General features: G+C 46.7%; 2 protein-coding genes across 6 annotated transcripts; one reads left to right on the forward strand and one right to left on the reverse strand.

The window, feature by feature from the left end:
* Positions 1-238: 238 nt before the first annotated feature.
* Positions 239-11,607, reverse strand: WDR13 (WD repeat domain 13). 3 transcript variants are annotated; one of them, XM_081175748.1, is made up of 10 exons: positions 11,456-11,607; positions 8,311-8,397; positions 7,113-7,353; positions 6,130-6,239; positions 5,753-5,883; positions 4,901-5,208; positions 4,314-4,494; positions 4,084-4,225; positions 3,771-3,889; positions 239-3,542 (listed from the first exon to the last, which is right to left on the reverse strand). In XM_081175748.1, exons 1-10 carry the CDS (start codon positions 11,533-11,535, stop codon positions 3,358-3,360), a joined length of 1,584 nt encoding a protein of 527 aa, XP_081031874.1. In that variant the 5' UTR covers positions 11,536-11,607; the 3' UTR covers positions 239-3,357. The 3 variants fall into 3 exon arrangements, with proteins under 3 accessions (XP_081031874.1, XP_081031876.1, XP_081031875.1); XM_081175750.1 differs by lacking the exon at positions 11,456-11,607 and adding an exon at positions 9,781-9,919; XM_081175749.1 differs by lacking the exon at positions 11,456-11,607 and adding an exon at positions 8,953-9,074.
* LOC308576416 (outer kinetochore KNL1 complex subunit ZWINT-like) lies at positions 9,297-27,418 on the forward strand. Of its 3 annotated transcripts, none has more exons than XM_081175774.1 (10): positions 9,297-9,378; positions 16,525-16,624; positions 16,742-16,853; positions 17,675-17,841; positions 19,730-19,786; positions 19,886-20,037; positions 21,461-21,632; positions 21,711-21,850; positions 24,770-24,929; positions 27,012-27,418. In XM_081175774.1, exons 1-10 carry the CDS (start codon positions 9,311-9,313, stop codon positions 27,090-27,092), a joined length of 1,209 nt encoding a protein of 402 aa, XP_081031900.1. In that variant the 5' UTR covers positions 9,297-9,310; the 3' UTR covers positions 27,093-27,418. The 3 variants fall into 3 exon arrangements, with proteins under 3 accessions (XP_081031900.1, XP_081031901.1, XP_081031902.1); XM_081175775.1 differs by lacking the exon at positions 9,297-9,378 and adding an exon at positions 14,415-14,521; XM_081175776.1 differs by lacking the exon at positions 9,297-9,378 and adding an exon at positions 16,199-16,392.
* Positions 27,419-27,477: the final 59 nt, after the last annotated feature.

Raw genomic sequence — 27,477 nt, forward strand, 5'->3', positions numbered from 1 at the left:
GATGGTTGGGTTCCTTATTTTGCTTGTGACACATCATCTTGTATTTCCTTCTTTGAAGCAAAAACTCAGATAACTTCAGTGTGTGTGGCAAGTGGGAACTAGAAACCAGTGTTAGCCTAACACATTCTAGAAAGTCATTCCAGTTCTTCAGCTCATTCACTTGTTTTGTGCTACCTGCATCAGCCCTAAGAACTACAAAAGGGGGTATACACTAAGGTTTGGAATACAGAACTGAGGCTTTACTAATTTCAGGTAATTTTATTTAGCATCCATTTTCCATGTAGCCGTCATTCACACAAGTAATCAGCTGTATAAATCCGTGGTAGGGAACCTCGAGTCCAGGGGCCAGGCCTCTCTATCCTACTTCTGTAGATAATTAAATGGGACATCTCTAGGTGCAGCCCCTCTAAACTGAGAGTTCACGAAGAATAAGGATACTAGGTTTGGATGCCATGTTAAATGAAAAAGAAACTAGCATGTCATGTGTGGAGAGGAAGTTAAGTGTTTCCGCATTTTCATTCAGTGTGCAGGGTGGAACTTGATCCTGCTTTGCTCTGTCCATTTCAGGGGATAGTCCCTGGCCCTACATCCTTGTAAATCTCTCTAAGAAATATCAGAAGTCTATTCACACACTTGTTCATTCTTCATTGCTTAAAACTGAAAAAAGCTTTTAGCGCCATCAATCCTGCTTTCATTTTAGTGAAATGCAACGTATTTGACTTTCACAGTGTAGAAACTCAAGAAGCTGCTTAGTATGATGCCCGGTAATGATGCTATGCTTTTTTGCTGACTGAGGTTATCTGTTTTTAATAGTTGCATGCCAGGCAAATATGTAATAGGTGATCTTTCCCCCATCATTTTCATTTCCATGAGCTGAATTTCTGCATGTCATGCAACTATTACAATGTGGTGTGGAAAAGCAGTCCGCTTCCACTACTCTCAAACAGGAGAATGCTGGTAGCATCCAAGCTCAGGTGCCATGCAATTCTTGCCAGAAGAAAAGGGCACTCCATCATTGGCCCATGGCAAAGGAGACAGGTCTGTGCACATATTTAAGATTAATAGTGTTGTTCATTTATTCGTAATGAACCGTGAGTTACAACTGACGTTTGTTATTGGTTTGCCACTGGTTGTTTCTTTGAGGAAGACAAATGGTGAGCTCTGGGTAGTCTGAAAACAGCAAGGCCAGGGGAGGAGCAAAGCTTGCTCCTTCTCACTAAAGCATAGTGAGACCAAACTGGGCCATTGTTTAGTTTATTGCGCTGTTGTCCAGGTTGCCAGTGTGTTATATTTTTTGTATCGCCATTCATGTGCCCGAGAGATCCAATGCCGTTAAAAACATGTAGTGTAGTGACTACACTTGGAGTGCTCTGTACAGTGCTGGTTGCCACATCTCAAAAAGGTTGTTTAGTTTGAGAGGATGCAGAAAGGCTGAACTAAATAAACTGAGGTTTAGAATACTTCTTATAATAAGGAAAAGGCTATGGTGCTTGGGGCTTTTAAGTTAGGGTGGGAAAGCAAGTATGAGGGTATGACAGGAACTTATAAAATTGCGTAGTGTGGAAAAAGTGGGTAGAAATACAATTTTCCATCCTCATTACACTGGAACCCAGAGTCATTCAATAAAGTTGTTTGGCAGGATATTTTGGAATGACAAAAGGAGGTTCTTCAAACAGCACTTTTTCTTTAAAAGTTTGCTACCACAAGATGTAATGATGGTCACAAGCTTAAATGTCTTTGAAAGGGGATTTGCCAGATTCATAGAGGACAAGGCTATTGGGCTACTAGTTTTGAAAGCACTATTTCCTCAAGATTGGAGGAAGTATGCCTCTGAATCTATTATTGATCTTTAGCAACAAGGCTATTCTTCTCATGTCTTGCTTGTGGGTTTTCCAAAGGCATTTGGCAGGTCAAAAAATGAATGCTATTCTAGGCTGCATCAACAGAAGTATAGTGTTCAGACCAAGGGAAGTTATACTACTGCTCTATACTGTCTTAGTCAAATCACACCTGGAATGCTGTCTCCAGTTCTGAGTGCCACGATTCTCTCAACCCTGCAATAGGCTGTGCAATCTGTTTGATGCAAAGATGTGGCTGGCTTGCCACCCCATGTACAGGATCCCCTTAGGTGAACTCATGTTCTTCATAAGGTGACTGATGTGGTACCTATGAGGAAATTTGAAGCACCATCCCATCAGCTCTTACCTTCCACATGCCTGCCTGAAAATCCTACCACTTACTTTTTTCAAGTAAAAGTGAATTTAGAAATCTTTTCTCCTAGTCCACAGAAAGAACAAATTTGAGGAAAAAGCAACTATCACAGCCACAATACAGAAGAGTTTCAATACAACTAACCCCCTTCCCTGTTACAATGCCACACATGCTGTGGAAGATAAGTGGCAAAAAGCAACTGCATTAAGTAGCTGCAAAGTTCAATTTAGCAGACTCTACTCCACCACCTGCTTTTGAATACAGTTGTCAGGAATGTTCCAGATTGAGTTTCTTGATATTCCAAACACATTCCTAGTAATATTTCAAGCAAGCTGTGTTGGTGTGCAAGCAAATCTATTCAGCACCTGCAGTTTCCTCTTCCCGGTAATCGGAAGACATTTCATCACTGGTAGCTGCTCCTGAAAAACATGCCAGAACTAAGAGCCCAATGTAGACACGAGCTGCAAGATTTTTCATGTTGGAGGGGAATCTGTCCACAAAGTTCTAGCTGCAGAAGTTCACATGTCCAACAGGCACTCTTATAAAGCAGGCTGATCCTTCCAAGTTGATGGCTCAGTCTGGCACTTGAAGGAGGCAAAGAGAAGATGCAGCTTTCTGGAGTTTGATGTCCTTGGTATTTCCAGGAAGGAATGGACCATTGCAACAGCAAAGTAGTTATGCAGCAGCAAGGAGCAAGCTACTACTAAATGGGAGCTAGGACTACTAAATTTCATGCTCGTGAGCCAAAGAACCCATGTAGTCCCAATTCCTACGCTGCCAGTTGGCAGAGAGGCTCTGGAGCATTGTTTACCACCTTCCCTTTTGGCATACATTGTGTCCTGTTGATTACAGCCAACAGCAACCTGGACATCTAACACATAAACCACAACAGAAGTAAGCCAAACTTCTCACAGGATAACCTGCATCCTTTGTCTGCTATACAAAATCCCACTAATTGAAAACCTGGGAAGAAATGGATGCTGGTTCACTGTAAAGATGTTCTCAGTACTTTCACAGCTGCAGAATATATAAATAAAACTATCAGCAAGAGGAGGACAAATGGTGTTTAGGGTTCCTGACTTTCACCCAGGCTGTCTCAACAATGTTGAGTGAGTGTACTTCTTTCCATTCATCAGGGGAGAAATGCTACTTCTGTTCTCTTTTCCAGACAATAACCATGCCTTTGGCATCACTGGACGCCAACAGGCTCTCATCACAGTTAAAGCTGACATCCAGCACAGCAGCACTATGACCTTGTAGTTTGTTGACTATAGCCTTGGTAGCTCGCTCCACGTCAAAGAAGTAGACACACATATCCTCACTGCCGGTCACTGAAATGCACAAAGAGAAGTAATTAGAGAGGACAAAAGCTTCCCTGTTTGTTTGTTTTTTGTGGGGTGAGGGGACTAGGCTCTGCAATAATTATGTGTCATACAGATTAGCTGCATGCAGGAGCAGAGTTGCAGGAAAGGAAGTGGCAACCTGCAAGAAATTCCAAGTGAGAATGTCTTGTCCAGCATCCCCTTTACAATGAGAGTGAACTCTCATGGGCATCATACCAATGCAAGCTCCCTGGCGGAAGGACATGAGGGGACAGAAGATGCTGCGGACAGGATGCGAGCTCTGCTGTATCTGGAAACTTCTCTTAAGCTGGAGTGTCCCTTCGTTGTCCACTACCCTGTCAGGAAAAAGTAGCCAAGAACAGACAATGGATAAATAGCTTAATCATAGCAAACTGCTTCTCTGCACCTGCATTACACAAACATGTATCACATAATCTATCCTCTAATGTGGGGCTCATTGGCACTCTGCACATATGAGTAGAGCAAGTGTCTGTCTTCCAGCATGGCAATGCCATGGAAAGCCCCTCACCTATATAGCAGCAGCTTGTTAATACATGCATTGATGAGGAGGGAGGGGTCCCGTGCTTCTCTGCTGATCCAAGAGCGGGCCGAGATACTGGTGATAGAACTGCCCTCGTTAACTACCAGCCGTTTTGCCTTGGTCAGTTTTCCTGCAGTGGGGAAGAAGGAAGCAGAAGGCTTGGAGCCAATCTGTGCTAATCCTTGTCCTTACTATGCTCCCCATCCCACTCCACTCACCTGTTGCCATATCAAAGAGGAAAGAAAATATGCTGCCTTTGTCATCTCCTGCCCAGAGGATACGGCCAGGGGAATCAAAGGAGAGAGACAGCACTCGGCCAGTTAGCTTGCTTGAGCCACCCTTCACTTTTTTCCCTGTTGAGATGTTCACCACATGGAGGTTGTGCTTTCCATTCCCCACCTTATGGACAAATAAAGATGTCAGTTTCATACTATTCTACAGAGCAGAAGAATGAGCAACAGGCACACACTCTCTCTTCCTTTTCTCTTACCCCCCAGGAGACTCTCCCCTCACCACCATCTTGGTTGAAACACCTAGAGGAGAAAGTTTATGTTTTTATCTGTGCCAAGTCCCTTTGACTTGTGACCAGACTGCCTTTGCTTCACCCCCAGCAGTACTGATTCCAGTCCCCATTTCTTTTGATTCAGCCCACTTATTACGTACCTACATCATTTGGGGGTGGGGAGAAAGGAAGAAACCTCAACTGTATGCAAGCACATGTCCCTTGTAGGGGAAAGGCCCAGTGCTTTGTTTATTCGCTCAGGTGGAAGTGGGCAGGGGCACTATATCCTAGGCCTTCACTCACCACCGTGAGATTATTGTTCATGGGCTGAAAAGTGCAGCAGAGCAGCTCAGAGGCATCTGGATCTGGAATTTCCCGGATGCACTTGCCATCCTCTGTAGCCCATATGCGCATAGTGGCGTCAAGGGAAGTGGAAACAATGATGTCGTTGGAGAGGGACCAGGCAAAGTCTGACACGCCACGGCTATGTCCCTTCAGCACCCGCAGCACCACAGGGGGAGTTGGCACTAGCTGGCACACAGAAATGGTACCGTCCAGAGAACAGCAGGCTAATAGGTGTTTGTCATCATTGGCAAACTGAACCTTGGGCACTGGGGAAGAAAAGGGGAAATGGTTGTTAGCCGGATGTTGACAGCAAAGGCAAGAGCACCCACCCTCTAAGAGGCTGACAGTTTTAAGGGATTCTTAATTATTTCCATGCACTCCAGCTACAAATATCTCTCTGCCAGATACCACTCAGAACACGATTCCCTTCTTGCATCAACACAATTACAGAGCTCTCTAAGGAGCATTTGAAAAAGGCTGTGGGGGAAGGGAGGCTTTGTGTTAGGCTACTTAATAGTTAACAGCTGCACTTAAGCATGCTTATCAGCAAAAGTAGCAACACCAACCAACCCTCCACTTTCCCTTGCTCGCTTCCACCTCAAGAAGGCAGGAATAATAATCTCACTACTTGTCCTGGAGTCGTCTGTTTTGTTTTTTTTGCAGGGGTGTGTGGTGTGTCACTTCTATATAGTTCTCTCCAAAACACAATCTTCATTGTCACCCTGGTTCATATGACCAATGTGACATCAAAAGACAACATGGAGACAGTTAGTAGTTAACCCATGACACCTTAGCGACTGCTCTACTCACCAGCCTCATCCACGTGCTGGTCAAATATATGGTACATGCCAGCAAAGGCGTAGTTCTCACTTAGGGTGGTATCCCCAGCCATTGCACGGCTGGCCTCTGCCACCGAAGTGGGGACAACACTGCCAGGGGGTCTAAAGGAAGACACAAGACATTGTTATGAAATAAGCACACCTTGTTTCCAGTGGAATGGGTGGTGGGGTGGGGAGACCAGTATGGGAGCATAGAGCTTTTGTCCTGACTGCTTCACCTGTACTGGAGTCAGAACAGCATCCAGGGTTCTGACAAAAACTTGGAAGTCAAAGAATTGGCATGCACCAAATGAGCAGATGAATGCCATGCTCGCTTTTAGCCCCAGATTAGATCTGTCGGCCTTATACCTCTCATCGTAGACAGCTCGGTTCATTTGCGCCTGCAGCTGGTAGGACCCTCGGCTGACAGAGCGGCGGTGGCCTCGGGCACCCAGTGCCCTTGGGTCGTCATCAAAATCCTGTGGCACAATGCATAAAGTAGTTACATTGGAAGATAGCAAGGAGCTAGGTGACACACTGTGCTGGGTGCATTACTGAAGGAAGCAGAGACAGGCGTATCTGCAAGGTCAGGGTTTCCAGAGAGGAAGGAATGAGAAGATGAGGAAACGGACACCAGCACTTAAGTTGCAGAGTGCCTTTATAAAAGACTCAGATTTCTAACCTGTGCTTCTGTTCCCTCTGTTTTGTTTGTCTATTTTCTAATCCTGATGACTAAAATTGTGTCGGGAGGCTCTTAATGAAGGCTCTGGAACCTTTGCGGAGGGAGGAATACCTCTTTAACTGTGCCCGTACCTTGTTCTGCTCTCTACATTCCCATTTTTCTTGTCTGTTTTCCCAAATCTGCCAAATTTTCTGAAAATCTGACTATTGGGATTGGAATTATGTGAGCGGCTCTATACAAATTTACTCTGCGTATGTCTATTGCACATGCCATGGGCATAGACAAGTTTTTTGTTAGGGGGAGCAGAACCAATGTGGTTGGTCAGTTAAGTATTTCTATTGTTTTACTTGATCTGGAGGGGGGAGCTGCCCCTCCCTGCCCCCCCGGCTATGCCCATGGCACATGCATAGTTTAGCTTTGGCTTCCCTGGGGGACAGATTACACACAGCCCTGATCCTACTGGACAAGAATACTGTGCTGCATGGAGTGGGAGCTGAAATGCTCCTGTGTTGGCAAGGAATCATTCTCTCCTCTGAGCAAGTGCTGACCTCGGCAAAACTATAGCCCTCTTCCCACCAATGGAATAGGCTTCATTTAAATACATGATGTCCCGGGCCAAATGCACAGGGCTGGTGTTACTCTCTTCGTCCCCCCGGCTGCCCTTGGTTACCTCCATGCGGTCAAGTGTGGTACGACTGCTTCGGACAATGCTGTTGCTGTAGGCACGGAAGCTGCTCTGTTCTGAGAGGGGGCCGTAGCGCTGGGCCAGGAGCTGGCTGCGCAGCCGCAGGTACTGCTTACGGAGCGAGGGGTCGTAGCCGGCCTTGGCGTTGTCCCGCAGCAGCTGGCTGCGCCGGCGGATGTACTGTGTGCGGAATTGCGGGAAGGTTGGGGTGCGGTATGCGTTGTACCTGAAATAGGGGTTGGTGCATCAGCTGCTGGAAGCCCGAGCCTGCCGCATTCTAATTCAGCTCACCCTGCTCTCCTTTGATCTTTAGCATTGTGCTGGGGTTGGCACCAACTGAACGGAGAGAATCTCCTTCAAGATTCCCCTGCAGCACAGTATCTTGCATTGCCACGCTGTGGTCAGTACTCCAGCTCATAACAGTATAATGGCGTGACACAATATATTTGAGGCCACCTAATGAAAAACATTCAACAACTGGAAATAAGATCCCTTTGGTAGGAAGTCAGATTTGAGGAACCCACCCATTCACCATCTACCTCTAAAATGTTGATATTTTGCTTCTAAAACTTAGTTGTCCAAAGACACAAGTTACTGACCCTTTCTCAGGACATGTCTTTAGTGGAGGTTTGATCATATTGGTCCGGATACAAGCCTCCCCCAATATAGGAAGCACCCCTAAAAAGCACCCCTGTAAGAGCATGATTTTATACAGGCCTGGTTTGGGGAAGAGTGGAATGCAGCCTATATTCAGACCAATATGGTAATTCCTGCACTAATTGAAAGTACGGCATCAAAAATGATTGACTCACCTGGAGAAACTACCAAGGGTAATTGTGAAAGCATATTTGATGTTCCCACCAAACATGGATCTAGAATTCTCACACAAGACACCCATCTCCCTGAACAATTAGACAAGACTGATTTAGCTCCTTCTCTGGACTTGCTCTTCCCATAATAACATGGGGAGCCCTGCAGGATCAGACCAAAGTCCCAGCATCCTTTTCTTACAGTGGCCAACCAGATGGCTGTGGGAAGCCCACCTGAGAGCAGTAGCACTCTCCTCATTTGTGATTCCCAGCAATTGATATGCAGAAGGACACTACTTCCGCCAGCACACGTAGACCCCAACAGCACAAAGCACTGCCCAAGACCCCTGCGGGCCCTACTCCTTTACACTTACCGTGCGTCTACAGCCAACACTTGCTGCCACACTGCTGCCATGCCCCACACTGCCACTGGCCGCTCAGGGGAGCTTGTAAGTGGGCGTCTGCAATTGAGAGGTCACAGAGAAATCAGCTTCAGAGATGGGCGCAGAGAGGGATTAAAGGCTTGCGCAACATGGTGGCCCATCCATTAGCATGCAACTTCCAGGCTAAGAGGCGCACAGATGGCTATGACAAAAGAAGCCTTAGCTGTGAAACTGGCCATAGGCAACGGACAGGGAAGGCACACTCCCCTCCCACAGGAAAAACAGCTCTGTGACAGTGCTTCTGACAAGCTAAGGAAGAGCCAATTGAAGCAGATGATGGGACTCGGTCACCAATGGGTGTGGTGGTAGTATTTTGTTTCCTGCAGCATAAGGGAGAGCATGAATTGTGCGTCCCACATACGGGAGCCACTGTGTAGTCTGCTGACTTGTTTTACTGGGAGGGAAGAAAGGTTTGGATTTGACACTGATGTTCCCTCCACATAACAGACAGCACTAATACAGGGAATGGATATGGGCCACAGGATTGCAAAAGGTACTAGAGCAGGGATTGCAAACCGTCCAGTCAGGAGACCTGCAGCATGACTCTCATCTGCCCCCTCTGCAGATTATTACCTTAATAATTCTTGGCAGTTCTTCCCAGGGTGGAGCGTCCCTCCCCTACAGCGACTTTGCAAAAGGGGCCCAGTCCCCATAGCTTAAGAAATTGGCCATGCCTGCATTAGAGCATCCATACGAGATAGATAAGAGTGAACCCTAAGCCAAATCCAGCCTTTTGCACGGTGCCATCTGGTCTCTAATATCCCCCTACACGCTCCCCAGAAAAGAGGAAGGTCACAGGGGGATATGCACCAGCATTATCTGCGACAACTGGACTTTGCAGTGGGCAATTTTTGCTGGATCTTTCCTCAAAAGGGGCCTAATTTCTGATTTGGGGGAGGGGGGTGACGAAAAAGGGAAGAACGGGCTCACGATGCGGTATGATATCACGGGGATGAGAAGCAATGACAGTCTGATTTGCTGGAGGAGCGGAATAATCCCGTAAGCATTTTTGATGGGAGGAGAATTAATTCCCTATTACGTGGGGGGTGGGGAGAGATGCGAAGGGAGAAGCGACGTTTTGGGGGTAATGGCATGGGCTGGTTACTATGGTGATGAGAAGAGGACGAGGGGGATGAAGGAAGGCAAGGGAAAGAGGGATGCGGATGCGATGAGAAAGGGCCTGTGTCCGCGGGCTGCCCCGAAGGCAGGGAGTCCACGGGGTCTCCATGGCGACCACCTCGCCGGAGAGGCAGGCGAGGCCAACCTTGCAAGGGGCGGGCTCGTTTCCACGGCAACCGGACCCGGGGAGAGGGAGGGGGGCCTCATCCTGCGAGGGCAGCCGGCCGGAGGGTCGGGTCGGGGTCCCGCGGGTGGAAGGGGCGCTGGGGACGCGGACGGTACCTGCAGCAGCGGCTCCCGAGTCCTCAGCCGCGGCGATGGCCGGCAGCGGCAGCAGCGAGAGCAGCGGAAGAAAAAGGCGGAGACGACGAGGAAGGCGGGAGGAGGAGCACCGGCGGCTCCAGCCCACAAGGCGCGGCGCATGCGGGCCCGGCGGCGCCCGGCCCTTCCGAGGCGGAGGTGGCCGGGCGCCGCTTAGGGGATGCGAGTGGCAGGCCGCCGTCAGCCGCCTAGAGGTTGCTCGCCGGCCTCGCTGCTCTGCTGCTGCGGTGCGCGCGCTCCAGAGCACGTGCAGAGTGCAATCTCCCCATCGGGGATGAGGCGGGGCGGGGGCGGGTAGCGACCAACTGGTGAGATTTTCAAAACGGACGTGAACCCCAGAATCTTTATTAAAAAATTCTCGTGCATGCACACGAAAGCTCATACCAAGAACTAACTTAGTTGGTCTTTAAGGTGCTACTGGAAGGAATTTTTTTATTTTGACTATGGCAGACCAACACGGCTACCTATCTGTAACTGGAACCCAGAATCTTTGTCCGCGTTTGTAAAACAATAACACAGAACAACTCCTCCTCCTCTTCTGCCCTCCCCCGCGCCGCTTCTCCTTTCTCCACTGCTCCCCCCGTCTCTGCTCCTTGCAAAGTTCATCAAAAGGGGCTTCGTCCAGCCTCGACGTCGGAGCCACTTCCGCTGTCATAGGAGCCAACTCCTAGGGACCCAGGTCCCTCCCCCCACCTCCATTAAAATATTTGGGGGAGACAGACGCTCCCAAGTTGATGGGCATTGACATTCAGATAGTGTGCGTGTGATCGATTATGTGCCCCAACCCCAATGTTTTATTCAAGTTGGCACCCCTGCCCGTAGTCATCACAAAGTCCCAATATGTGTTTGGAGGGCGGAGGCATTTTGTAGTTTTGCATACACTTGGGGAAGCTTTTGCTGGAACTGCGTTGCACAAAAGTGACTCCTAGAACTGAACGGAGATGGGGTAGTTGGAGGTCTGAGACCTCGCTTTATTAACCCTTAAACTCCAGGCTCCAATATAGTTAATAATAATAGTAACAGTAATAGTAATAATAATAATATACCCCGCCCATCTGGGCAGCTTACAACACGTATAAAAACATAGTACAATAAGTTGCATAATAATATTAACTATATAGCACTGCTAGGCTGCAGAGTACCCTTGCATCTCACCCTAAGAGGTTCGTGCCTAGAAGGGCTTGCAGTCTTCATTACGGCTAGGGAGTGAGTGGGGAGGAAGAGACCAGAGGGAGGGAGGTGCAAAGGCAACCGAGAAATACCAGTCTCCAATTCAAGAAAACAGGGTGGAAGGAATTTGGGCGATGCCAAACCCTTGTATAGCAAGTTGCGCCTGTTAACCCTGCCTGCCTCTGCGCCCGTCATTTTACAAACTGCTCTTGTGCCACTCTACTGAATGAAGAGCTCTGCGCCCTTGCAGAATCTCTTGTTTACGGTACCAAAGCGATCCAGAGCAAGGAGAGCAAAAAAGGATGGACTACTTAAATATCAAGGAAAGAAGCAGGGAGAGTTCAAGCAGGAGTTGAACAGCATGCCAGCAAGCATTTCCTGTAAAATGTCTGTACAAAGTTTTGCAAGCCACCCAGCCAGAGGCCACACCAGGAAGCTCAAGGAGAAACAACGCAAGGAAACTTACTGGAATCTCATCCAGCTCGAGTTGCCCCAGCTGCTGCCACTCACAGAGCTTCTTTTCCTCCTCTCCGGATTCCACTCCATGGCTTTCCCGAGGAAGCCAGATGCACCTGCTAGGCTGCAATCTGGGCCTTTGTAGAGAGGGTGGGGCTGCTTGGGAAAGGAACTGGTGATAAGGAAGGCCAGTTCTATCTGTGTGTGTGTGTGTGCGTGCGTAAGTAAAAAAAAGTAAGTAGTTCAAATTCCTGGAGAGCCTGGTATAAGGCTAGGTGCCTCAGAGAGGCATCTATAGGCCACCTAGAGTGGACTATGAGATTTTACAATTAAAGCCTGAGCTTTCTGCTCATTTTCTCACAAGTCCAGCCCCGCTGCTTCCAGTGAGATGCTCCACTAAGCGCCTACAAGAACTGCAGCCTTCATACAAAGCTACAGCTAAGTTTACAATGTATTTATAGCCCCAAACATAATTTATTTACTAGAGAAGTAAGGCAAGAGCAGAAGGTGTTTTAACTCTAGCCGGACTCATAGAAGAAGTAAAGCAAGATGATTTTCCTAACATGGAGAAAAGTGGGAATAAGAAGCTTAACTACGGGAGAAGTTAGAAGAAAAAGTGGCAGTCTTAAAAGGCAGTATCCCCACACAATCTTACATGGAAGTAAGACTCCCTAAGCTCTGTGGAACTTCTTTCTGACTAAACATCCATGGGAGCTGTAAGTTGAATATAAACCAGAAGTTCGTAGGACCAGAATAAAATGCAGGAAAGAACTAGGCTTATTCATAAAGAAGCTGACAGACAAATGTCTCACAATTATGCATATGCACATATGAACCACAACCCTGGATTTTATCCTAAGCTCTTAATGAGGAATACTGGGTGAGAGGCACAGAAGAAAAAATCTGCCAAATTCTTCAGTTTCTTGCTACAGCTTCATTGTGACTATACCATCCAGAGTAACTTAAAAATATACATAATACGCATAGCTGTCAGCGTTTCCCTTTTTTAAAGGGAAATTCCCTTATTCCGAATAGGATTCCTCGCAAGCAAAGGGAAAAGTTGACAGCTATGATAATGCGACAATCCAATGCACATTCACCTGGGAACAGACCTTATTCAACTCTGTGAAAATTACTTTTGAATAAACATGCCTAGGCTCATGCTGTACAAATGCCTGTCAGTATTGCTGTCTAATTTCTTTCCAATTAATGACACCAAAACATCTCCCAAAGTTACTTTAAGTTAAAAAAACAAACACTTCACTAAAGCTGGTATGCTTAGATGTTCCTTGATGGTGGCCTGCGCCAGGAGGACCCTCTGGGAGAAGTGGTATTCCATATCACACCATCATCTCTTGTGAACCGCCCTGAGACCTCCAGGTATAGGGCGGTGTATAAGTTGAAAGAAGAAGAAGAAGAAGAAGAAGAAGAAGAAGAAGAAGAAGAAGAAGAAAGAAGAAGTGGGTGCATGATTAATGGTGGCCCAGAGCATACTTTTGGAAGCCTTACTAGTGGGCATACTCACTATGGGTGGTATCCTGCTGTCATTGACACCCAGGGAAGGGACAGTGAGCAACACCAGGGAAAGTAGGGTGTTTCTAGGACTAAGGTGAAACTGTGAAGCTCTCGTTATTTTTGCTGTTGGGACACTGCATGTTGTTGAAGTAATCTTGTTATAACACTGAAATGTCATTTTTTGTACGTTATTATATTTCATATTGTTTTGATATGTTATCATGAAATTGTTTTTGTAGTATTTGTTTAAAATGCATTATTGTTTTCTTTGTTGTAAGCTGCTTTGAGCATGATTTTGGGGGTGTGGGAAAACAGCATGCAAATAAAAGGAATGGATGGAGTAGACACACACATTACCAATTTTTAAAATGTCCTTAATTGTGACATGCACCCAAATGAAGCTCTGGATCAGGCAGAATGCATCGACATCTTGTAGAGGGCACTGTCCATTTCCTTGAGTGTATTATTTGTTCTGGCCAGAAGCACATATTGGCGGGGGTGTGGGGAGGGGAAACCCCAATTATTTCTAAATATTTTGGCTATTTATGGTGTTCATGGATGTCCTCGACCATTCCATTCACCTGTGGGAAAGCAGGATACACCACGTCACAGAAGATGCTTTGCTATCTGCTTGGGCATTATTCTTCGCCCTGGCCCAAAGCAGTTTTTGAGACGGGGATCCCCTCCGTTACCCATTTATGAGGTTTATGGGGGTCATCACGCATTTAGGAACATTTTACAAGCAGTCGACTTCGGAATGAATAAACTAATTGCTGTGCTTGAGGAGGGGAGTCCCATAACCACGCAGATACACAGCATGAGTTAACCCAAGCTTTATTTCTGGGGCTGAGGGCCATATAAACTTTGCTTTTCATGTTGAGGGACCTGCGTACTTTCGAAATCTCAAGCAAATAAGCAACTGGGAACCAACTTCAACAATGTGTTCAAAAGCAGACGAGGAAGTGGGACTGGGTGTGTGTGTGAAACCTGCCTATTTCCTATTTTTTTATTTAAATGTATTTTTATTGAAGATTTTCTTGATTTACAAAGGTATGTGCAATGTCTCTCTCTCGTATTTTTTTTCCACCTAACACTTAAAAAAATAAATCGGTTTCATTTGTTGAGACATTATGCCCATTTTCTATTTAATCTCATTCTTTTGAGATGGACCCCTTCCCCAGCCTCGGAAACGGCCAATAGGTCTCTTTTAGGCATTGAGCGTCTGCTGCTGCTGTTGTTGTTGTTGCTGCTGTTGTTGTGGCGCCCCGGCCCCTCCAGCCCCGCTTCCCTCCTCCCCACAATCCCCAGTCCGGCCGCCCTGCCAGACGCCTTTCTCAAAATGGAGGCGAACGTTCATTTCGGTCGCCGCCCATCTTCCCGCCTCCACCCCTCTTCTGTCCAATGGCGCTGCGGGATCCAAGCCACTGGGCGGGGCATTGCTTGGTCTCCGAGCATCGATTGGTGCGCTTGGCGGGCGGAAGTGGAGTGATGTGGACTCAAATGAAAAGGCGCGAGGAGCGCAGCGACAGTGAGCGGCTATGGCGGCCTCGGAGGCTGCGGAGTGAGTGCTGTTTATTTGCCACTTATTCCCAAGAAATAGGGATTTTCTTAAAAAATATATACGTGCTCTGGTTTCTCTTCAGCTGGTATAAATCTTAGGGTATTTTAATCTTGTTTTAGTTTATTGCACGCGTAACATATATATATATATATGGCAAACTTTTCCAGGTTTTATATGTCTTGCCTTTTTGTGAACAGCTCAGGGACTTTTTAATATTTGGAACAACCAAGCAGTGTAAATAAAGGCATTAAAACAATATGGGGGAAATACTCTTGTGCTAGTTCACCGGGCGACGGGTGTATTTGGGTTCCAGTGGTTAAAGGGCTTCTGGGAGCGACAGGACTTTGCTTCTCCGTCTTGTTAACGCACTAAATTTTAAAAATCCATATACAGTAATCTCGAGAAGGTTAACAGCTTGGGACCGGTTTACCTACGAAGTCGCCTAAAACCACCATTTATACATCAAGCAGACTCGTTTGGGAGAGCTGCGGTACTTCCCCCGCTTTGCACTTAACTATTTCGTTGGGCATTGAAGGAAGAATGGTTTTCATTTGTATATACAATATATATATATATAAATACACGCATGTACATATCTTTGGTCCAGCTTGCTTGCGAGGTCGACTGGCCCTCCCTGTGCCCACTCAACCGCTCTGAATTGGGGCTACTGGCACTACAATTAAATTTATATTTTATTGGTTTACAAATACAAAAAAGAAAACAAAGTTGTACATTCGAACTTCTTAATTACCTCTTAATTCCATTCTTTTGACTTCCCTCAATTTGTCTGAACTGCCTTCATTTTATAACTTTTAACACAATCCTACTTATTGTTATTTATTCTGGTAGCTTCAATTCATTATTTATACTTCTTATTAGATTTTCACATCACAGAGCTTCCTTAAAGCTTACTAATTGGGGCTACTGGCACCACAGCAGGTGCCACATAATACCCATTTTATGCACTTGAACTTGATCCTTTAGTTTGGCAGTGCCTACTCTTCGAAACTCCCTGCCTATTGAGATCAAGCAGGTGCCACACATTTCAGTGCCTGCTAAAAACATAATTCTGCATTTCCCTAGTTGCTTCTGCTGCATTTGCTTGAAAACATTCTAATTTCAGGGGGCTGGACTAGGTGATCTGCAGGTCCTTTCCAACGCTACGATTCTATGAATTTTCCACAGACTCATGGGTGTTCCTTGAAAGTTCATCAGGGGGTTGTTTGCTTATAAAAGTATATGCCTCCATCTCATAAAAGAGCTTATAACAATACGTATAACAAGTAAAACATAAGACATCATTTAAAAACCAGTACAAAATCGTTAATCAAGAACATATTAAACAGCAGCATAGGCTTAACTGATTTCTCAGTGAGGCAGTGAAACAGCAGACAGGTTTCCCTGTATAGAACAACTTTCCTGTCATTTCTGACCACCTGTACAGCTATATTTATTTATTTTATTGCATTTATATCCCACATTTTTTTCTGCAAGGACCTCAGTGCTGTGTATGTGGTTCTCCACCCCCTTTAATCCCCATAACAACCCTTTGAGGTGGGTCAAGTTTCATGATTGTGGGGATTTGAATCCTTGTCTCCCATATCCTAGTCCAACACTTTAACCATTATACCACATTGGTGTTAGGTGTGTTCAAGGTGTTGCTCCCTGTTTGCATAGAGCAACTCTGAACCCTGGTTAGCCTGGCAAGTATCCCAGCTGAGCTGGATGTATGCCCTTGGCATGGACATCTTGTGACCTCCAGATGTTGAACTACAACTCCCATTAGCCTCAGTGTAGCCAGTGGTCAGGAACGATGGGACTTTGTAATCCAACAACATCTGCAGGGCCCACATTTGCCCACCCTGGACTAGGTAAGAATATGATCTTGAATCTTTCACCAGTATGGAGGGTCGCCGTGGCAGCTGAAATGTTTCCTGGGACATATGAAGTTTTGAAAAGCGTTCTTTTAGTTTCTTGATGTGGTTTCTTCATGTTCTCCTTAGGCTCCTTGCTCGGGTGAAGGATGCACTCGCCTTTGAGAGCCAAGCCCAATATGGGGTGGAGGCTGACCTACCACCTCAGGTTTTGGCTGAGCATGCCGTGGTGAGTAGTAGCCCTTTTTCCCTTGGAGGGGATGCTGGCTTTAGTCCTGGCTGGCTCAACGGGCGGAGAGCTCCCAGGGTGCTGACTTGAACCCTGCTTTTGGTGCGTGTTTTCCAGAGCACCAGGCACGCCCACAAGTTTATGTTGATGCAGCTGCAAGTGCTGAAGTTCTGTCTGGATTTCCTTGATTCTGGACTTTGCGCTGAGAACGCCTCCAAATCTTCTGTTCGTGAGTATGCGTCCTGCACAAGTCACGGTTTTCTATGTGTCCAAACTAATGAGGGTGTAGTGTGAATCAAAATATCTCTAGTTTGCATATATTGAAAAATAGCCCTGCATTGTGGATTGCTTAGTGTAGTTAAACCTGTTTTTGGATCGACTCCCATGGAATTGTGCCATAGCGTTGCACTACTGCTTTCCTCCTTGCCATATACAACCTTAAACAGTTTCCAGGGCCAAAATAGGGGGGCAACTTACCTGTGACCCTCCAGATGTTGCTGGATTACAACTCCCATCATCATCGCCAGTCCATGTTGGCAGGTGCTGATGGGAGTTGTAGTCCAAAGCATCCAGAGCATGCCACGTTGGCCACCCCTGGATTAACAAATGGGGTTTTTATTTTTATTATTTCATTTATTAATTTAAATTTATTAATTTAATTTTTTTAATCTTTATATATTTTTTTAACTGCCTTGCATTTATTTCCCACAAAATAAAAATAAATGCAAAGCAGGAAATAACTTTTTTAAACTCCCCAGAACACATTCTGTGCTTTCAGTCCAAGAGTCCAAGCTGAGCAGTGCTGAAGTGCGCTCTGTGGAGCTACATTTCTTCAGCTGGTGATTGGTGGGTGTATTGGGCAAGCTGGTTTAATGAACATCAGCCTTGTTCCCTGGAGAGTTTTTTTTTTATTGTGGCTGGTCATAGTGTGGGTTGGAAACTCCTGCTTCTACTTCTGGTACTTTGAGAAACTCGGTGAAACGACTGTACCGCCTCTTCTGTCTCCAAGGCTGATCTTGGGCTCCCCACTGCCGCACCCTTCTCTTGCAGGACAGGAGGTAGCCGAAGCGAAGCAGGAGTGGAAGAAGCTCAAAGCTGAGTACCAACAACAAGTGGAGAGCATCCAGAAGGATGTGCCACAACTGCTGCTCAAGCTGGAGGAGGCACGGAACCGAGCTCAGCTCTTGGAAGAAGCTCTGCAACGCTACCAAGACAAGGTGCTTTGCTGATTAGGTGATGGGGAGCCTGGGATGGAGTTGTCCCCCTGGTTTCTGATTATAGCAAGAGTGGTGAACCTGTGGCTCTTGAGATGTTTCCAGACGTCAGCAACCAGACCTAGAGGCCCAGAGATTTCCTGCCCTTGGATTAAAGCAAGCTGCCCATAGACAAGATGCTAAAGCCAGGGTGGCCTAGACATCTCGCCCAGCAGAATTTTGGAGGTTGAAGGAGGGGAAAGCAAAAACCCTTACAAAGATTCAGGTGGAGGGAAGCTTAAAAAGTAATTATTAGTATTAGTATTATTAAATTTGTATACCACCCTTCATAGATCTCGGGGTGGTTCACAACATAAAATTACAATATAAACACCCCCCCCAAAGTGCATAATAGAAATGAGAACAAAAATAAACCAATAACCCCCCTTCCACTGTTGGAAAACGCCCTGGGGTGCCCCTGCAGCCCCTGAACTCTGAGCGTCCTCCGGCATGCGCAGCTCTGGAAAAGGCATTTCCCTTCTTCTCCAGTGCACTTCAGCGACATGTATCAAATGATATATGCACACTAATCTTCTAGCATAACACAGCAAGAAGACGATTTCCAGCATCTGCGCAGATGTTATTTCTGTCGCTGCAGAAGTGAGTCCCCGCGCCGCACTGCGCCGGTTTAGCAAAGCGCGTGGGGACTCGCTGAGCAGGCTGCTTGGTTCGGGGGCGGCTCGTGAGCCGGTTAAATGACCCCCGTGGGCTGCTTGTGGCCCATGAGCCTTAGGTTGCCTACCCCTGCTCTAGTCCAACCACCTGCAATGCAAGAATCTCAACTAAAGCATCCATGATAGATGGCCATCCAGTCTCTCCTTAAAAACCTCCAAGGAAGGAGAGTCCACAACCTCCTGAGGTTCCGCTGTCGAACAACTCTTACTGTCAGAAAGTTCTTCCTGATGTTTAGTTGGGATTTCCTTTCTTGCAACCTGAAAAATTAAATAACATGGTCTTCATGGCTAGTCCCCATTGATAGCCTTTATCCTCCATGGGTTTGTCTGGTCCTCCTTTAAAGCCATCCAAGTTGACGATACAGTCATACCTCGGGTTAAAGACGCTTTGGGTTAAATCTTTTCAGGATACATCCCGTGGTGATCCGGAAGTAACGGAACCTGTTACTTCTGGGTTTTGCTGCTCGCGCATGCGCAGACGCTCAAAATGATGTCATACACATGCACAGAAGCGGTGAATCGCGACCTGCAGACGCGGGTTGTGTTCTGCTCAGGTTGCAAACGGGGCTCCGGAATGGATCCCGTTCGCAACCAGAGGTACCACTATAAGTTAAAGGTAAAGGGACCCCTGACCATTAGGTTGCGGCGCTCATCTCGCTTTATTGGCCGAGGGAGCCGGCGTAAGGCTTCCGGGTCCTCTGGTCAGCATGACTAAGCCGCTTCTGGCGAACCAGAGCAGCGCACGGAAACACCGTTTACCTTCCCGCCAGAGCGGTAGCTACTTATCTACTTGCACTTTGACGTGCTTTCGAACTGCTAGGTTGGCAGGAGCAGGGACTAAGCAACAGGAGCGGGATTCGAACTGCCGACCTTCTGATCGGCAAGTCCTAGGCTCTGTGGTTTAACCCACAGCACCACCTGAGGTACCACTGTACCTGATGGCAAATTCTGTAGTTTAACCACATGCTGTGTTCATTGGGTTCAAATTCAAGAAGCCCCTTAGTAGCCAAAGTATTATAATGGAGGGTGGGATGGAGTACACCTTGCCTTTGTTTATATGTCCCATCAGGGATAATGCATGTTTGTAAGCCCAGCCAGCAGTGTATATTGATAAGGCGTAGGTTGCGACCCAGCCATTTGGGATTCCTGCACTTACTTATTTTGCGTTTCCCTTGTAGAAACTGGAGATGGAGGAGAAGGCGAGGAGCGCTCAGAAGAGGCAGCAGAAGGAGCAGGTGGGGCTAACAGGGCAAGTGAACTAGATCTGAGCTGGTCTGGAGTGGGGACTGAACCTGAGTCCCTTGGCTTGATCCTGGTTGTCTCTACCCTGGCAGGACGCCTTGTGTGAGCAGCGGCGGCGGCTGGAGGAGCGCATGGTGGAGCTGCAAGGCAGTCTGCAGGCGCAGCGCGAGGAGCTGCAGCACCTGCAGAGGGAGCTGGAGGAAGAAGAGCGCCAGGCCTGCGCTTGGCAGGAAGAGGTCCAGAGGTGAGGGCGCTGGTTCTGGCTGCGGGGAATGGAATCTGAAATGTGCCCAAGAATGCACCTGGGATTTGGAATAGGGACTAATGGCCGCCCCCTGATTCCATATCTGCAGTTGGGGCAGGATATGCACAGCTACCCCGCCGTTGAAACTTAAGGTTCTGCTCATGCGAGGAAAGATGCATGCTTGCAAGCGTGTGGGCCTTGCCTCTTTTCAGCTGGGCAGCCAGAGGGGTGGCTGAGAAATTCTGCGGTGTCCTTTGTAGATGTGTGCAGCTCCCTGTAACTAATGGTGGTTGAATCAAACTATGCATAATAAGGGAATCACGCCACCATATTTGTCGCTCTATAAGACGCACCAGACCATAAGACGCACCTAGTTTTTGGAGGAGGAAAACAAGGGGGGAAAAATACTCTGAATCCCAGAAGCCAGAACAGCAAGAGGGATCTGGCTTCTGGGATAGCCATAAGCCAGGACAGCAAGCGGGATCGCTGTGCAGTGATCCTGCTTGCTGTCCTGGCTTCTGCCTTAGCCGTGCACAGCCTCTTCCGGGCAGGGGGAGGAAGGCTCCCCCAAGAGCCGCGCTCCCTTTAAAGAGCGCGCAGAGCGTGTGTGCGGCTCTTGGGGGCTTTTCCCCGAGGAGGGAGGAGGGCAGCCCTTCTTCCTCCTCAGGGAAAAGCCCCCAAGAGCCGCACACACGCTCCACGTGGCTCTTTAAAGGGAGCGCTGGGCAGAGCCTCCCTCCTGCATTCACTCCATAAGACGCACACACATTTCCCCTTACTTTTTAGGAGGGGAAAAGTGTGTCTTATAGAGCGAGAAATACAATAATTTCTATAATCCACAAGAGACTGCAGGTTACCTGGTGCAGAGTTCAGATTTTGTCTGTCTGGAGTACAGTGGTGCCCCGCAAGACGAATGCCTCGCAAGACGGAAAACTCGCTAGACGAAAGAGTTTTCTGTTTTGGAAGTGCTTCGCAAAACAAATTTCCTATGGGCTTGCTTCGCAAGACGACAATGTCTTGCGAGTTCCTGCTGGTCTTTTTTACTTCCCCCCCTTTTCTAAGCCGCTAAGCCGCTTATCAGCTGATCCAATCAGCAGATAAGCCGCTAAAAGCCGCTAATAGCGCTAATCCGCTAATCCGTCAATGGGCTTGCTTCGCAAGACGAAAAAACCGCTAGACGAAGAGAATCACAGAACGGATTCTTTTCGTCTTGCGAGGCACCACTGTACTCATTGCCTTATTTTATAGCATGGGTTAAAACCTTCAGTCTTAAGGCTGCCTTTAAAAGCTTGGGGTGGGAGGAATCCAGCCGTTCACTACTCCAGCCACCACCCTGACTGCTCCACCATGAGTCTTGTTGGAGATATGCCTCCATGTTTCCTCCTTTTTATTGCCCTGCCCTGGACTTGCTCATTGTTCGCAGGATCTCTGACATCCGGTCCCTTCTGGAGACTTTGCAAGGGGTCAGGCTGCTTTCTGAATCAAAGAGTGACCTGGAGTTTGAGCTGATCTCCCCAGCCCAGCCGGGGGCTGCCACTCCCCACGCCCTGAAGCTGCGCTTGCACTGGAGGGATGATGGCAGTGTCATGCTGCAGGTGAGTCAGAGCGAGAATCGGGTTCTGGCCTGGATCGGAGTTTTCAGACCGCTGACTGGATCTCCTTCTCCCGTGCAGAGCGACAGCCCTTTCTTCCCTCCCTCTTTGGTGCTTCCCGAAGGCACTTGCGGCAACATCAGAGCCATCGTCCTGGAGTTGCAGAATAGCTACTTCCAGCAAGCACAACTTCTGGCTGAAATTGAGTTGCTGCACAGCTGGTGAGCTTCCTTGCTTTTGTATGGCTTTTGTAGAGCCGTTTTGGGCCTCTGGAGTTCACGGTTGAGTTGAAGTTTTTCTGTCTACACAGAGAGGAAGTTGCAGGGGCAAGTGTAGCTGAGCACCAGAGACCTTGCTTTGATTTATTTCCTGGCGTCTCCAGTTTGGAGCATGTAGGGGAGCGGTGCAGAGACCCGTTGCCAAATGAAGCAGACCAAGTGAAGTGGGGTTGGATCACAGGGGCCCCGGAACTGCCTTGGCAAGCCTGCTAGTTTATCTGCTCAAATTGAATTTTTTAAAAAAAATTTAGAAATTTATGCCCTCCTCTTTTGTCAAGAATAAATGCAAAGCAGTAAAAATATAGATAATACATATAAAACACAAGAAAAGCAGCTCACGTCACTCAAATCAATTTTGTGTGTTGAATTCAAAAGCATAACCAAATAGCTGTCGATACTAGGACTGAGTTTCTGAATTTATGAGGAAGAACTATTAAGATGAGAACTAGGAATAGTGATAAAAAAAATTCCTTCCAATAGCACCTTAGAGACCAACTAAGTTTGTTATTGGTATGAGCTTTTGTGTGCATACCAATAACAAACTTAGTTGGCCTCTAAGGTGCTACTGGAAGGAATTTTTTTATTTTGTTTTGACTATGGCAGTCCAACACAGCTACCTACCTGTAACTAGGAATAGTGATGTTTATCTTTCTATGTCTTTATAGAGGATATTATAACGTGCAGTGAGGAATTGATTGTTTTTCAATTAGAGATGTATGCTTTATTGTTGGCAATACATCTTTGGGTGTACTGAACTGTGTAAAATTTATATATGATAATACTGGCTTGTGTCCGATGTTGGTTCCTACTCAGAGTTGGTCCATTGAAAAGAATGGACATGACTAATTTCAGCGCCTCTGCTCTGAGTAAAATTTAGTTGGGTGCAACTGAGCTGTATTGTGAAATTGCTTTGAGATACTCATACTTCAGAGGAAGCAGCTCATAAATAAGTGAAACTGACATACTCAAAATAGGATAATATAATTCAATATAAAAGCAGGGAGATGTAACTTTTCACCCACACGGCAAGGTTGGAAAAATAGGAAGGTTTTAATTGCTTGCCTGAAGCTTGAGAGAGAGGGGGGCTGGCTTAACCTTTTCCAGGAGGGGAGTTAACAGCATGAGCGCCGCAGAGAGAAAGGTTGTCATTGTTAAGACTAAAGTGCACATTGCTCTGTTTCTTGGCCAGCTTCCAGTTTTTTGTGAATACGTCCCTTCACAGTGATGTGAAATCGACACTCCTGATCACTTGATAGCTGCTTCTTTCTTTGGCAATCACTCGTAGCCGAGTAAGATTGTCTTCCACGAACACGGTTTTAACAGTGAGTCCGTAAATGACTGTGGAGGCCAATTCTGGATCCACACGTCCTTCCACAGTGGGGACATAGGTTTCTGGGAGGGAGTTGATCGCGGTGAGGGTTTTCTAAACATCTTCCTTTTGTCCTGAGTTCAAGCATCTTCAAAAGGCTATGACACGTTTGGTAAAGGCTGTTCTCCAACTGGAGCATTCGCAGGCCAGTGTTTCCCAGTTGTTGGTGTTTATACAGTGGTACCTCGGGTTAAGAACTTAATTCGTTCCAGAGGTGTGTTCTTAACCTGAAACGGTTCTTAACCTGAGACGTCCTTTTGCTAATGGGGCCTCCTGTTGCCACTGCGCCATTGGTGCGTGATTTCCGTTCTTATCCTGGGGCAAAGTTCTTAACCTGGAGCAACCACTTCCTGGTTAGCGGAGTTTGTAACCCGAAGCGTCTGTAACCCGAAGCGTCTGTAACCGAGGTACCACCGTACTACATTTTTAAAGATTTGCCTTGAGAGAGGCTTTAAACCTCTTTTATTGACCACCAGCATTATGCTTTCCATTTTTAAGTTCGGAATAGAGTACAGTGGACGCTCGGGTTGTGAGCGTGATCCGTGCGGGATGCACGTTCACAACCCGCGCCCGCGCATGCACGGGTTGCGCTTCTGCGCATGCGCAAAACGTGATTTAGAGATTTGGCGCATGTGCGACCGCTGAAACCCAGAAGTAACCCGTTCCAGTACTTCCGGGTTTTGGCGGTCCACAACCCGAAAAACGCAACCTGAAGTGGCTGTAACCTGAGGTATGACTATAGTTGCTTTGGAAGACGATAATCAGGCACCCGCACAACATAACCAGTCCAACAAAGTTGATGTTGAAGAGTCATTGCTTCAACACTGGTGATCTTTGCTTCTTCCAGTACACGAGCATTACTCCGCCTGCACTGATGCAGCTGTTTAGAGATATCTGTTTTGATGTGTTTTCAGACCCCAACTGGGATCTTATCTTCGTCAGAAACTCAGGTGGTCTTCTTAACCAAACCACACTCTCACCTTTTCACTGCTCCTCTGGCTGGTTCTAAAGACAACTGAGAACGCTTGGAGCACTGAGAGTGCGTGTTTCAAGCCATTTGGATGAAAGCAAGGCTGGAAAAGAATGGAAGGAAGGCTGTGAGATGCCCTCCACCCCCCAAAACATCTGTGAACCTAGAAGATTCTGTTCCCTTTTAATCCCTTTTCATACTTGTTTAGGCTCTGTACAGAAAAGAGACATGCCAAGGTATCTGCCAGGGGGCTCTTAGTAGGGATTGGCAGCTGGCAGTCTTGGGGCTGGGGCCGACCCCTGGCATCAATGAGACCTGGCTCTCTTGTGCTTGCTAGCCGTCACTTAGGCATCAGCCTGCCCTGTTCTTGGAGAACTGCCTGGCCTCTATGTGCAGTGGGGATTGCTACGTTCAAGGGAATGCCCTCCCATTTTGGAGGGAGGTTGTATTTCTGTCCCCACTGACTGTCTCCATGCCAGCCATTGCTGATGCCTTAACCCTCCCTCTGCTCTTCCCCCTGCAGTTTTGCTATTGATTGGCAGCAAGAGAAAAGGATTCTGAGTTACCTGAAGCCCAGCTCCACTTGTAACCTCTATGTGGAGCCAGGATACCCAGCCAGCGGTGGCATCTCCCTCTGCTCAGTGAAGGTGCAGCATGGCACAGTTGACGCAACTTCCTATAAGGTTAGCGCTGGGTGGGTGGTGATCTTGAATGTAAACGAAACAGCAAGAGTTAAGACTCTGAGGAGAGGAGGCTGTTAAAATCTTTGATCCTCTTGTGCCCAACTGTCCCACTTTTCTCTGTTCTCCTGCCTTCTGGCTAGAGATCTATTTGGGGTAGAAAAATGTACTCAGGATGAGACAGTGAAATCAGCCATGATAAAGTGGGCTCAAGACATTGGTTACAATATCATGTCTGAAGACTGGGAAAGGTTATGGACCACCGGTATGAAATTTACGGCATGTAATGCCTTGAAAGAAAACATTATGAAAATGGTATACAGGTGGTACATGACCCCAGTCAAGCTTGCTAAGATATACCATTTGTCTGATAATAAATGTTGGAAGTGTAAGGAGGCTGAAGGAACATTCTTTCACCTTTGGTGGACTTGTCCAAGAGTGAAGGCCTTCTGGGAAATGATCTACAATGAGTTAAAAAAGGTGTTTAAGTACACCTTCCCTAAAAAACCGGAAGCCTTTCTCTTGGGTATTGTCGGCCAAAAGGTTTTAAAGAAGGATAGAACGTTTTTTATGTATGCTACCACTGCAGCAAGAATTTTGATCGCCAAATATTGGAAGACTCAAGATTTACCCACGTTGGAAGAGTGGCAAACGCAACTGATTGACTATATGGAGTTGGCCGAAATGACTGCCAGAATCCGAGACTTGGGAGAAGAAGCAATGGAGGAGGACTGGAAAAAATTTAAAAATTATTTGCAAAAACTTTATAAGTTATATGATTTATAAAATGACGCATAATTTGAAATGCTAGCCCCAGCAATGAGAGTGTAATACTTATGAAATTGGAAAACAATATTGAAGGGATCAAAGTTTAAATGTTAAAAAGGATAATATTTTTTGTTTTTAGAGTAATTGGACAATAAGGGATTTAAACTTAAACTGCAATTGGAAGTAACAAAGAAACACATGAAACAAGGTTACAATTTGCTGATAAATTTATTATTAAGAATGCATTGTGCGGGAGATGTGGGGAAGTTCGATGGAAAGTTGGAATAAGCTGTTGAAGGGTTATGATTTTTCTTTTTTTTTTCTTTTATATTCTTTTCTCTCTTTTTTCTTTTTCTGTCTTCTGTTTATATCTGGAAAAAAAAGGCAATAAAAAATATTTAAAAAAAAATATTTGGGGTAGAAAAATGGGCACCAAACATTGGGGATGTGCATGGAAGTGCAGCTGTAAAGAGGAACTGTGGGTCAGTGCTTCTGCCCATGCTCATTCTTGACCCTTTGCTTCCAGCCCTATTAAGCATAGCTGCACTTGCTTCCTAGGTTGTTAGGCATGCAAATAGAAATGAGGGTGGGATTTGTAAAATGGCTGCTGATGTCCCAAAGGAATGGGGATTCCTAGGGGAATCACGTTTTTTGGGGGGAGAGGGGCCTCTTTCTGGGTGAAAGGCTAAAGTTCCCTCATCTATAGGCTTTTGCTTGCTTCCTTCTCTGTTTTCTGGCCGTAACCCTCCATCTCATGTTAAAAGTGACTGAAAAGGACACTGCGGTGGGGTCACAGAGGCATGAGATGCTTTTATGGAAGGTATTTGAGGGGCAGTGCCCTTCTCTTTGTTTTAAGCAGCGGCATCAAACTCTCAGTAGCCTGCCTTGCACCAGTTAGACATTCATGGGCATCCATTTCCTAGGAGCTCCTTGTGGTTTCCTGAGGCTGTGTGGTGTAGTGGTTAAGAGCGATGGACTCGTAATCTGGTGAACCGGGTTCACTTCCCCGCTCCTCCACATGCAGCTGCTGGGTGACCTTGGGCCAGTCACACTTCTCTGAAGTCTCTCAGCCCCACTCACCTCACAGAGTGTTTGTTGTGGGGGAGGAAGGGAAAAGGAGATTGTTAGCCGCTTTGAGACTCCTTCGGATAGTGATAAAGCGGGATATCAAATCCAAACTACTACTACTACTACTACTACTACTCTTCTTCTTCTTCTTCTTCTTCTTCTTCTTCTTCTTCTTCTTCTTCTTCTTCTTCTTCTTCCTCTTCTTCTGAGCCCTGGCCATGATTCACTAATCTTCTTTCTTTCTGGCAGCCCCCTCAGGAGAGACCTTCGCTGCGGGACTGGCTGGAATATCTCAGTGCCGTGGACTTCAACGCTCCTTTCCTTGCCTGAGCAGCTGCTGCTCCCTCTGCCCATGGAGGGTGAAGAAAGGTTTGGGACTAGAAGCTTGCTAAGGAGCTGCTCTCCTTGCCTCTATCCTGGGGAAGGAGAAGAGACTTAACCAGGGACAGCTGCATTCTCCTTTCTTGTGCTGGCCCATTTCAGTTCCTCCCTCCTCAACCCCTGGTCAGTTTTGATTTCTTTGTCTTGAGTGGATCTTCCTCTTGTATGTTTCAAGCCCCCTCTTATCCTTACGTGTCTTTGTGTCTGACTTCACTTCTAAACATTCTGAAATCTTACTGTTTTCTGTTCAATAAAACCCTGCATCAAATTAAAAATCGAGGAATTCTATATACATAATGATTCATCACAGTACTTGGAAGCCTTATTACGAGAC

This window comes from Podarcis bocagei, assembly GCF_964188305.1.
Source record: "Podarcis bocagei genome assembly, chromosome: 17".
Lineage (NCBI taxonomy): Eukaryota > Metazoa > Chordata > Lepidosauria > Squamata > Lacertidae > Podarcis > Podarcis bocagei.